Source organism: Mastomys coucha, unplaced genomic scaffold, assembly GCF_008632895.1.
Source record: "Mastomys coucha isolate ucsf_1 unplaced genomic scaffold, UCSF_Mcou_1 pScaffold22, whole genome shotgun sequence".
Taxonomy (NCBI): domain Eukaryota; kingdom Metazoa; phylum Chordata; class Mammalia; order Rodentia; family Muridae; genus Mastomys; species Mastomys coucha.
The window spans coordinates 131,561,751-131,572,912 of NW_022196905.1; the positions used below are offsets into that span (position 1 = coordinate 131,561,751).

At 54.9% G+C, this 11,162-nt stretch overlaps 1 protein-coding gene across 5 annotated transcripts in view; it reads left to right on the forward strand.

Moving 5' to 3' along the window:
• Window positions 1–11,156, forward strand: part of Gigyf1 (GRB10 interacting GYF protein 1) — a 15,076-nt gene extending 3,920 nt beyond the window's left edge. The window contains exons 1-27 of one of the 5 annotated variants that reach the window (XM_031338358.1): window positions 1,945–2,672; window positions 3,526–3,634; window positions 3,710–3,775; window positions 3,867–3,975; window positions 4,080–4,209; window positions 4,308–4,403; window positions 4,494–4,605; window positions 4,728–4,836; window positions 5,038–5,078; window positions 5,213–5,377; window positions 5,565–5,818; window positions 5,905–6,013; window positions 6,972–7,106; window positions 7,249–7,349; window positions 7,507–7,678; window positions 7,790–7,956; window positions 8,094–8,194; window positions 8,274–8,393; window positions 8,532–8,632; window positions 8,902–8,984; window positions 9,066–9,212; window positions 9,293–9,520; window positions 9,755–9,939; window positions 10,033–10,193; window positions 10,276–10,451; window positions 10,522–10,651; window positions 10,745–11,156. In XM_031338358.1, the coding sequence (XP_031194218.1) occupies window positions 3,941–3,975; window positions 4,080–4,209; window positions 4,308–4,403; window positions 4,494–4,605; window positions 4,728–4,836; window positions 5,038–5,078; window positions 5,213–5,377; window positions 5,565–5,818; window positions 5,905–6,013; window positions 6,972–7,106; window positions 7,249–7,349; window positions 7,507–7,678; window positions 7,790–7,956; window positions 8,094–8,194; window positions 8,274–8,393; window positions 8,532–8,632; window positions 8,902–8,984; window positions 9,066–9,212; window positions 9,293–9,520; window positions 9,755–9,939; window positions 10,033–10,193; window positions 10,276–10,451; window positions 10,522–10,651; window positions 10,745–10,797 (3,111 nt within the window). In that variant the 5' untranslated portion in view covers window positions 1,945–2,672; window positions 3,526–3,634; window positions 3,710–3,775; window positions 3,867–3,940 and the 3' untranslated portion in view covers window positions 10,798–11,156. Of the gene's footprint in view, window positions 1–1,936; window positions 2,673–3,525; window positions 3,635–3,709; window positions 3,776–3,866; window positions 3,976–4,079; window positions 4,210–4,307; window positions 4,404–4,493; window positions 4,606–4,727; window positions 4,837–5,037; window positions 5,079–5,210; window positions 5,378–5,564; window positions 5,819–5,904; window positions 6,014–6,971; window positions 7,107–7,248; window positions 7,350–7,506; window positions 7,679–7,789; window positions 7,957–8,093; window positions 8,195–8,273; window positions 8,394–8,531; window positions 8,633–8,901; window positions 8,985–9,065; window positions 9,213–9,292; window positions 9,521–9,754; window positions 9,940–10,032; window positions 10,194–10,275; window positions 10,452–10,521; window positions 10,652–10,744 lie in introns of those variants that run through there. The other 4 variants (XM_031338357.1, XM_031338359.1, XM_031338355.1 and 1 more) reach the window with 4 other exon arrangements.
• Window positions 11,157–11,162: the final 6 nt, after the last annotated feature.

An 11,162-nucleotide genomic window follows, 5' to 3' on the forward strand; every position in this document is an offset into this window, starting at 1 on the left:
GGGGGGGCAACACACATGTGCCATGGCATGCGGGGGGGCACACACATGCGCCATGGCATGCGGGGGGGCACACACATGCGCCATGGCATGCATGTGGAGGTCTGAGGATAAGTTGGTTCTCTCCTTCCACCATGTGGACTCTAAGGGATCAGACCTAGGTGACCAGGCTGGGCAGCATGTGTCGTCACCAGGCTGAGCTATGTTACCAGCCTACCTCCTTACCCTTTCCAACCAGGACAGCTTCATGAAAGGCGGGAGGGTAGCAAAAGGTGAGGTGGACACCCCATTTATGTCCCCTACGGGTCAGTCTTTCCACGCTGCCAAGACCAATGTCTGATCTACTAGAAGGAATTAACTGAGAAGGTTCCAGATTGTCACTTTGGAGTTTTGAAGTGTGGGTTCATTGTTTGGAATAGGGAAAGCTTGAATGTGAGCTATAGCCCCACAGTGGCTTGCCACTAAAGCTTTGGTGTGCTCACAAGTGCAGATGTGTATGTAAGGACCACAGGTTGGTCTTCTCTTTCTCTTTTGATGTCTAACTTACTGCTTTTTTAATCTTTGTGAATATATACACTTGAGAGTATCACGTGGTGATCAGAGGACAACCTTGGATATCAGTCCTTCTACCTCGTTTGAGAAGGATCTCTTGGGGCTTCATTTATCTGATTGACTGGTCCACGAGCTCCTAGGGATGCTCCTGCTTCCATCTCCCTGTAGGTACATGGTCCATCATTCCATGGGGTCTAGGCATCTGAACTCTGGCCCTCATGCTTGTGCAGCACCCACTCTACCCACTGAGCCATCTCCAGCCATCTGCTTAAGTGTCTGCAGATATTCCTCTTTCTACCTCCGCTAGGGTTAGAAGCAGGAATGCTTGGTTTTTACATGAGTGTTGGGACTTGAACTCAGGTCCTTGTATTTGTGCAGCAAGTACTTTTCTGACTGAGCCCTCTACCCTGCCCTACAAAATTTTTTGTTGTGATGGTGGGGTTTTGTAGTTTGTTTTTTGAACAAACGCTGAGGGTTGAAGCCCAGAGCTTGTACATGCTAATAAGTACACCCTATGCCAGCAGCCTTGCTGCAGCTTTTTAAATGATTGCTGGTGTAGTGGCTCAGTGGTTAGGTGCACACAGTACTCTTGCAGAGGCCCTGAGTGAATTCCTTCTCCCCATCAGATGATTCAGAGCCACCTGTAACCCTAGCTCCAGGGGGTCCAGCACCTTCTTCTAGACTCTGGACACCTGCATTCAAGGGCACACACCATCATCATTGCCCACCACCTCCAAACACATATATGTAATTCAGAAATAAAATGATTGGCAAATGGTAGTGTATGCGTATAATCCCAGCACACAGGAGGCTCTAGAAACAAAAAGTAAAATTATCACTTTAGGCAATAAAATTTTTTTGATAGTTTTTTTTTTTTTAATGTGCATTGGTGTTTTATCTGTATGTATGTCTGAATGAGGATATCATATTCCCTGGAAATGGAATTAGTGGACATTTATGAGCTGCCATGTGGTTGCTGGGAACTAAATCAGGATCCTTTGGAAGAGCAGCCAGTGCTCTTAACTGTTGAGCCCTCTCTCCAGCCCCGCTTTAGTCATTGTTTAGGTGTGTGGTTCTGCGGTGCTAATACATGTACAGTGTGACAGCTGCCATGGGTATGACCACACCCTCTGGGGCCCAGCTGAAACTCTAGACCTGGTCAGTGCTTGCGGGCAGCCCCATCTGTCCCAACTCTGACCTGCCTCTACCCCTGGCTACTCTTAAGAAATATCTACAGAGGTTATCTTTCTTGGGGTCCAGTCCCCTGTCCCCCTCCCTCCTGCTGGGAACTGAACACAGGTCCTTCAGACAAGCAGCAGGTGCTCTCATCCACTGAACTGTCTCTCTAGCCCCAGGTTCCTTTTTGGCAGTACTGGGGCAAGAGCCTTGTTCATGCTAGGCAAGTGTCTGGCTTCTGAGGGACATCTCCAGCCCCTCTAGTTTTTTTGTTTGTTTGTTTGTTTTGTTTTGTTTTTCTTTGGGGCAGGGAGCTGGGAGCTTAACTTTTGATCCTTGTCTACCACCACATGTGGTTCATGCAATGTGAAGGTGAAACCCAGGGCTTTGTGCTAGCTAGGCAAACACTCTGCCTGCTTAGTGACATCTCCAGCCCCAGACTTTCACTGTCTGTGCATGACTTGTCACTTAGTTAGCATCGTGGCCCTAAGGGCTGCCTAGTCCCAGATCCCTTCAGGGTGGTAGTATAGAAATATGTGATTTGAGGAGCCCTCCTGAATATACTGCAGTCATTGCGGAGGGGTATGGAGGGGTGCAGCCTGGGTCACTCCGCTGTCTGCCATGGGTGGGCTCTTGGTTTCGTTACTGAGGAGATCCTCTTTCTGAGGCTCCTGGTAGAACTCTCTTCTTCCTTCTTCTAGACTCCTGGCGTCCTGCAGCGGATGGGGACTGGAGAGGCACACTGGTCCAGCCTCCTGCCCAGCCTGTGATAAGAAAGATCCACGTACTCCCACTGGACACTGCCTGCCCTTCCTCCTCTACTCTGCCCTTCCTGGATGAACCCCTTCCTGAGAGTCTCCTACCTAGGCCTCTAGAGGAAACTGCCCCTGTTGCTGCCACTGCTGCCTCGTTAGCCATTAGAGAGTGAGCTTGCCTCTTCCCATATGGTGAGAGAGCCTTCCACCAGCCATGATCTGAAAACCCTGGTCCCACCTTGATCTTTACTCTGAGGGGCAGTTCTTGATGGAGGGGAAGGAGTTTAGGACTTGGTTCCCATTTAGTAGATGAGTCTGGGATGCTGTGGCCACACCCACCTGCTCTGAGCCTACCATGAGTCCGTGACTCTGGAAGCTGTCTGCTTAGTTTGTGCTGAAACTCAGTCCCTCAGACAGATGCCCTAAGTTTTCTTTAGAGAAGCCCGCTCGTTCCAAGACTCCTCATAGTGCTCCATAAAATGGACCATTTCTCCATAAAACAGCAGTGGCCCCAGTGCCTTCCTGTTTTATTTTTTGAGACAAGGTCTCATATAGCCCAGGGTGGCCCTAAACTTGAATGTAGCCAAGAATGACCTTAAATTTCTGAACCTCCTGCCTCTACGTCCCAAGTGTTTAGGAGCAAGGACAGGTGCTACATTCCTTGTTGGTGTGGTACTGGGAACAGAGTCTAGGGCTTCAAGTGTGATGAGTAAGTGGCCCACCACTAGCCAGACTATATCCCCGGCCCAGTTAATGTTTCGGAATAGTCTTACTATGTGTTGTCCCATGTTGGCCATGAACTTGTAGTCCTCCTCCCTCTGCCTCCGGAGTGCTGGGTTTACAAACATGGGCATTACAAAACAGGCCTAAGTACCTGTTCTGTGCTGAAAATCCTCACTGTACTCTGGGCTCACTCCATGGGAGTACTACTGAGCAGTGGCCACCTTCCTCTCCTGAGTTCACTGTACCCAGCAGCTGTGGGCCAGAGGTTGGAGGCCATCTGACTCGCTGGTGTGACCACTCTCTTCCTCCTCTTCTCCCCAAGGATCTTTCCCAGATGTGAAAGTCTCTCCCAGGCACTTCTGAGGCGATAGCTAGGTGCTTGGGGATCCTAGTTCAGCCCAGGCCCTGCCAGACGAGAGCCCGACTGTCAGGTGAGTGCTGGGCCACCAGAGGGCGGCCCACTGAGCTGGAAGGGGCTCAGGTGTCCTTGTTCCCTCACTCCCCAGGACTCTCCCCTACCCTGACTCAGCTTTGGCTAACTCATGGTGTGAGTGGTCACCTGTCTGGTGTAGGTGAGTTCAGTGCCAAAAGGCTCACCGTCTAGATGGAGGCCTATCACTGGATCTGCACCAGCTTACACATGACTTGTCTGTGGCCCTACAGGTACTTGGACAGTACACGCCTAGTCCTCTCTCCTCCCTTCATCCTTGACCTTTGATCAGCATCCCAGCTCCACAATGGCAGCGGAAACACTCAACTTTGGGCCTGAGTGGTGGGTCGCTTAAGCTCTGGCCTATGGGAAAAGCTGGTGGCTGGTGTAGGGGGAGGAACCACGTGGACCTCGGTCTCCCCTCTTTCTTTCTGTGCCTGTTTTAGGCTGAGAGCTCTTTCGAGTGGTGGCAGTGTGGCCTCTCCACCTCCATCTCCTGCCATGCCCAAATACAAGCTGGCAGACTACCGCTATGGGCGAGAGGAGATGCTGGCCCTCTATGTCAAGGAGAACAAGGTGAGGTTTGGGGATGGAGCACAGTTCTCTTGCCTATTTGCCTTATCTGTGAGTTGCCTCTGAATGGTTAATATATTGGACCTCCTGCCCCGTCCCAGGTCCCAGAAGAACTGCAGGACAAGGAGTTTGCTGCAGTGTTACAAGAGGAACCACTGCAACCTCTGGCTCTGGAACCTCTGACTGAGGAGGAGCAGGTGGGGCTGGACCTAGGGTAGAAGCGGGAGGAGCTGGGCTTGGGAAGATGAAGGCTGGGTCCTCACTGCCATCCCTGGCTCCCTCCTCAGAGAAACTTCTCGCTGTCAGTGAATAGTGTGGCTGTGCTGAGGCTGATGGGGAAAGGGGCTGGCCCCCCTCTTGCTGCCGCCTCCCGTGGCAGGGGCAGCACTCGGAGCCGAGGTAGAGGGTGACCCCTCCTCATGTTTTTTAGGGGAGGAGGTGGGCAGAGTCGGAGTGGGTGGTGCCAAGGATATTGAAGGACAGTCTTGGGTCCCAAACCCAGCGTGAGCCCTCTTCTTCAGGGCGAGGCCGTGGTGACAGCTGCTTTTACCAAAGAAGCATTGAGGAAGGCGAGGGGGCCTTCGGAAGGAATCCTCGGGAGATCCAGCGCAGCCAAAGCTGGGATGACAGGTGGGGATGGCAAGATGGAGAAAAACAGGCAGAACGGAGGAGTGCTACTGAGCTGGCAGTGGGGTGACTTAGAGGGACCAGAGACACCCACCAGGCCACCCCTGATCAGAGCCCCTGGGTCCTGCCTACCCAGCCTAGCATCCCCTAGTCCCCTCAGAAAGGGATGATGCGTGCGTTTTGACTGGCACCTTTCTTCCACAGAGGTGAGAGGCGGTTTGAGAAGCCTGCAAGGAGGGATGGAGGTATGAGAGTGTTGAATGTGGTGGCGAGTAGGGTAGGGAGGCAGTGGAGATGGGGTTCTTAGGTAGAGGGTGGGGTACAGGAGTAAGCTCTCCTGAGGTTTGTCCATGCTTACTGTTTGTTTCCCCTGTGCCAGTACGATCTGGCTTTGAGGAGGGAGGGGCTGGCCCAAGGAAGGAGCATGCGCGTTCAGACAGTGAGAATTGGCGCTCACTCCGAGAGGAGCAAGAGGATGATGGCAGCTGGAGACTTGGGGCAGGACCCCGGCGAGATGGTGATCGCTGGCGTTCCACCAGCCCTGGTAAGATGGGGGCAAGGTGGGGTATCTTGGATATCCCAGGATATCTTGGGAAGAGGTGCCATGCACGTGAGGAATGAGAACACCCCAGGGGAAGCCATGCTAGCTGGGAAGGCCTGGTGAGCTGGAGAAGGTGGGTCTTGGCTTGGCTGGACCCTAGTGGTTTTTTCCCCTTCTCTTTCTCTTTCAGATGGTGGTCCCCGCTCTGCTGGCTGGCGGGAGCATGGAGAGCGGAGGCGCAAGTTTGATTTTGATTTGCGAGGGGAGCGCGGAGGGTGTAGTGAAGAGGACGGGCGGGTTGGGGGCAGCAACTCTCACCTCCGGAGATGCCGGGGGCTTGATGGCTTTGAAGATGACAAGGATGGGCTCCCCGAGTGGTGCCTGGATGATGAGGATGAGGAGATGGGTACTTTTGATGCCTCTGGAGCCTTCCTGCCTCTTAAGGTACTCATCTTAGGGACCAGTTGGGGTGGTGACAGCTGTCCCCAAGCTGCTCTCTCACTGTGTCCACTCTGCCCTTTCCCACACAGAAGGGCCCCAAGGAACCTATTCCTGAAGAGCAAGAGCTTGATTTCCAGGGCCTGGAGGAAGAGGAAGAGGAACCATTAGAAGGGGTGGATGAAGAGGGGCCTGAGGCAGGTGAGCCCTTGGAGCGATGCAGGGGTGGATGAAGAGGGGCCTGAGGCAGGTGAGCCCTAGAGCGTTGCAGGGACAAGGCCTGAGAATCTTGCCAAGGCTGGGGCAAGTTGGCAGAGAGATCTATTGCCAAGCCAGCTACTGACTGCCCACCTATCTGTAAGGTCAGACTGCTTAGAAACATTAAGGCAAGAGTAGTGAGACGGTTTAGCATGTGAAACTGCTTGCCACCAAGCATCAGGACCTGAGTTCAGTCCCTGGAACCCACATGATAGAAGGGAGAAGAACCAGTCCCACCAAGTTGCCCTCTAACCTGCAACACATGTGCTGGTGTGTGTGTGAGGGGGGAGGGAGTCAGAGTCAGGTGTGAAGAGGAAACTTTGTCAGGTGTGAACACAATGATCTTTGGAATCCCTGCAGGTGCCCACACAGCCCCTCACCACATGTAGATCCTACCATCTCACAGAGCAGGGCTGGGAGTCTGTGCTTAGTGAAGACTGGTGGTTCTCTGTGTCTGTGTTCATGCTTGGTTAGGCGTTGCCCAGAGTCAAAAGGATAGATTCACTACCTAAGGTCATGGAGCCAGTCACACGTGTTGACTTGTGCTGCCTCAGATACTGTCCCCCTGCAGTTGTAGTTTTTCCTGTGTATGTGAGCAGGTCAGAGGACAACTGTGGGCATAGGCACTTGCCTTTCACCTTGTGTAAGGTAGAGAGTCTCTGTTCTTTGTCTGTGCCAAGCTAGGCTTTCAAACTTGGGGCGAATCTCCCGTCCCTTCCATGTTTTCCTAGGAGAACTGTGATTATAGACACACACTAGCACAAATGGCTTTTATATGGGTTCCTGGGATTTCACTCCAGGGTCTTGTGCCTGGGAATGGAGCAAACTTTTATGCAGTGAGCCAGCTCCGTGGCCCTAGGTCCTTCGCTTTTGAGTTCTAGCAATCAGGTATTTCTTCCAGGGGGGAAGGAAGCGACCCCATTGCCTCCTCCAGAGAAATCAAGCTCCCCATCCTCACTGCCGGCCTTGGGCCCTCTCTGGACGACAAACGAGGAGGGTGGGGAGGCAGTGGAGAAAGAGCTGCCCCCTGCTGAAGGTAGGCTGGCAAGAGCTGTGCAAAAGGGAGTGACGGGCGTGGCTAGGGAAGAGCAGTTGTGGCTAGAGCCTGTTTTCCTGGCAGCTACAGGAGCCATCTTGTCCCTTTCTCTGCCTCTCCCTACTTTCCCGTCTCTTCCCAGGAGATGAGATGAGGGGACTGTCTCTGAGTCCTAGAATCAGCTCACCTCCTGGCCCACCTGGAGATCTAGAAGATGAAGAAGGCTTAAAGCACTTGCAGCAGGTTTGGGGGTGCCTGTGCATGCTCGGGGGGCCTCCCCTCCAGGCTTGCAGAGCACTTTGCTTCATGTGTCCCAGATCTGTCTGACAGAGTCCCTGGCCTGCCCTTGAGCCCAGCCTCCTCAGGCAGCTCAGACTTGCCTCTCTCCCTGGACTTGCAGGAGGCAGAGAAGCTGGTGGCCTCCCTGCAGGACAGCTCCCTGGAGGAGGAGCAGTTCACTGCTGCCATGCAGACCCAAGGCCTACGCCACTCCACAGCTGCCACTGCCCTTCCCCTCAGCCATGGCGCTGCCCGAAAGTGGTTCTACAAGGACCCACAGGGGGAAATCCAAGGTAGCGGTGGGTAGCAGGCTGCTGGGATTCAGTGTTGCTCAAGCAGATCTCAGTGTGCCCTCTGACCATGCCATGGCCACCTCCTGACTGCTCTTGACGTCCTTGTTCCAGGCCCTTTTACAACCCAGGAGATGGCTGAGTGGTTCCAGGCTGGCTACTTCTCCATGTCACTCTTAGTGAAGAGGGGCTGTGATGAGGGTTTCCAGCCTCTGGGAGAGGTGATCAAGATGTGGGGCCGTGTGCCCTTTGCCCCAGGGCCCTCGCCACCCCCGCTGCTGGTGAGCACTGTCAGCTCTGCAGGTTGCAGGGAAGGCCAGTGGGGGCAGCAGCAGGACCTCAGGCTTCCCCACCACCTCACTTGCTGGGCATGCTCCTGCTGGGCACACTCATACAGGCATGCTCTGACCTCCCACAGGGGAACATGGATCAGGAGCGGCTGAAGAAGCAGCAGGAGCTGGCTGCGGCAGCCCTGTACCAGCAGCTGCAGCACCAGCACTTTCTGCAGCTGGTTAGCAGGTATGGAGAGCTTGGGGGCTTGCTGTGGGCACGGGAGTGGTTGTGCATGGTCCATTGTCTGAGCCCAGTGTGTCTGTAGCCGCCAGCTCCCGCAGTGTACAACGCTCCGGGAAAAGGCAGCTATGGGGGACCTGACGCCGCCGCAGCAGCAGCAGCTCACTACGTTCCTGCAGCAGCTCCAGGCTCTCAAAACCCCCAGGTCTGTTAAACACAACCCCAGATTGTGTGTGAACTGGTGTGTATAAGGAAGTGTAAATCTGTGTGATGGTGTGAGACAGGAGGAGGAGGGCAGGCTACAAGAGAACAGTATTCTAAGGGCCAGTGGTTTGTTTCTCAGAGGTGGAGACCAGAACCTGCTTCCGACGATGAGCCGGTCCTTGTCGGTGCCAGATTCAGGCCCCCTCTGGGACTTACATACCTCAGCTTCATCACAGTCAGGTGAGTGGCCACCCTGCCCCATGCCACCTCCTGGTCCCTTGTACCCCCAAGTCTCCTGCTGCCCCGACAGTGAGTGGCCCAGCCTCAGAGACCCACTGGTTCAGCGGGGCAGTGCCCAAGCTGCTGCAAGCGGCAAGAAGTCAGGGTCTCTAAGATGGGACCCTGGACATCTAGGCAGTAGGGCTCATTTGGGGACAAATGTTTCTGCTTCCTATCTATGGGTGACTCTGCTGGGCCTGGGCCTCTGCAGCTGCGTTTTCCTCCTGCAGGTGGTGAGGCCAGTCTTTGGGACATACCAATTAACTCTTCGACTCAGGGTCCAATTCTAGAACAGCTCCAGCTGCAACACAAAGTAAGTAGTAGCAGGCTGAGCTGCTGAAGGCTGGCTAAGGTGGGTCAGCCTCCCTGCTGGCTAAAGTCCCTGTCACCTCAGTTTCAAGAGCGCAGAGAAGTGGAGCTCAGGGCGAAGCGGGAGGAGGAGGAGCGCAAACGCCGGGAGGAGAAGCGTCGCCAGCAGCAGCAGCAGCAGGAGGAGCAGAAGCGGCGGCAGGAGGAAGAGGAGCTCTTTCGGCGCAAGCAGGTTCAAGTCCTACCAATCTTCGGGGCCAAGCCTGGGCTTGGGGCCAGCGGGCCACCCTCACCCACTGTGTCCCCACCCAGGTGCGGCAGCAGGAACTATTGCTGAAGCTACTACAGCAGCAGCAGCAAGCGACGAATGTCCCTGTGCCCCCTGCCCCCAGCTCCCCACCCCCACTCTGGGCTGGCCTAGCTAAGCAGGGCCTGTCCATGAAGACTCTGCTGGAGCTGCAGATGGAAAGTGAGCGCCAACTGCACAAGCAGCCGGCACCGAGGGAGCCTCTGCGGGCCCAGGCCCCCAACCACCGAGCGGTAAGCACCGCCTCAGGGAGCCCCCCTGTTACAGTTTCTAGGAGCACTTGGGGTGGGGGAAGGTATTCCTGAGCTCAGATTCCTAGAACTGAAGACCTGTTCCCTTTCATTATTGAAAGGATGGCCCCTCCCCTTATCTTCACCTCATGCCCTCCAATTTGCCCCCAAATGAGCCCCACTGCCTAGATGTCGAGGGTCCCATCTTAGAGCCTCCTGACTTCCTGCCATTTGCAGCAGCTTGGGGGCCTGGGCTCTGCCCCTCTGAATCAGTGGGTGTCTGAGGCTGGGCCACTGTGGGGCGGGCCAGACAAGAGTGGGGGCAGCAGCAGTGGCAACCTGGGACTCTGGGAAGATACTCTCAAGAGTGGCGGGAGCCTGGCCCGAAGCCTAAAGAACAGTCGGAGCAGCCCGTCTCTCAGGTGGGTGAGGCGCCTACTTAGCGGGGCTGACAGGGAGGAAGGGAGACTAAGGTCTGAGCTCATCTGTGGCCTCCAATTCCTCACCTGTCTCAGTGACTCATACAGCCACCTGTCAGGCCGACCTGTTCGTAAAAAGACAGAAGAGGAAGAGAAGTTGCTGAAGCTGCTACAGGGTATCCCTCGGCCCCAGGATGGCTTCACACAATGGTGTGAGCAGATGCTGCACACTCTGAGCACCACAGGCAGCCTGGATGGTATGAAGGTGCTCCTTGGAGGCTGTGCTGGCGCTAGGGACTCTAGACCTGTCCAGCATGCCTGACTGTCCCCTCTCCATAGTACCCATGGCTGTAGCGATCCTCAAGGAGGTGGAGTCCCCTTATGATGTCCATGATTATATTCGTTCCTGCCTGGGGGACACGCTGGAAGCCAAAGAATTTGCCAAACAATTCCTGGAGCGGAGGGCCAAGCAGAAAGCCAGCCAACAGCGGCAGCAGCAGCAGCAGCAGCAGCAGGTGCAGTCTTGTGGGACTTGGGAGGGCAGGACACCCAGGACCCTCCTGACTCTGTTCTCTCTCGCCTTAGGAGGCCTGGCTGAGTAGCACCTCTCTACAGACAGCCTTTCAGGCCAACCACAGCACCAAACTGGGCCCCGGGGAGGGCAGCAAAGCCAAGAGGCGGGCGCTGATGCTGCACTCCGACCCTAGCATCTTGGGTAAGTGTCGGGTGGGGCTGGGAAGCTCAGCTTCCCCTGCACAGGTCTCAGCGGACCTAGGGGAGCTCACTCTCACTTCTCCCCTGGCTTCAGGGTACTCCCTGCATGGCCCTTCCGGTGAGATCGAGAGCGTGGATGACTACTGACCAGCCTGTCCCACCAGCCCCCTGGGCCTTAGACTCGGGTGGCAGCAGCAGCATGGACCCTTGGGTCTCCAGCCTGCAGGCTCCCACAAGGAGCAGAGGAGGAAGCAAGGGAGCAGGGGCAGGGTCCCCAGCACTTGTTACAAACCACACGATGCACCTTAACTCACCCACCACGAGGCACTTTACAGATGGGGGACGGGCCTTTCTTTTTCTCTTTAATTTTAAACATTAGGAGAGACAAAAATATCATTCAAAAGCTAGACGGTAGACCCCTTCGCCCCTTTGGGGATAATGGGTATGACATTGGAAGGTCCACAGAGGTTTGGTTTTGGTTTTTTTGTTTTATTTTGTTTTGTTTTTATTTT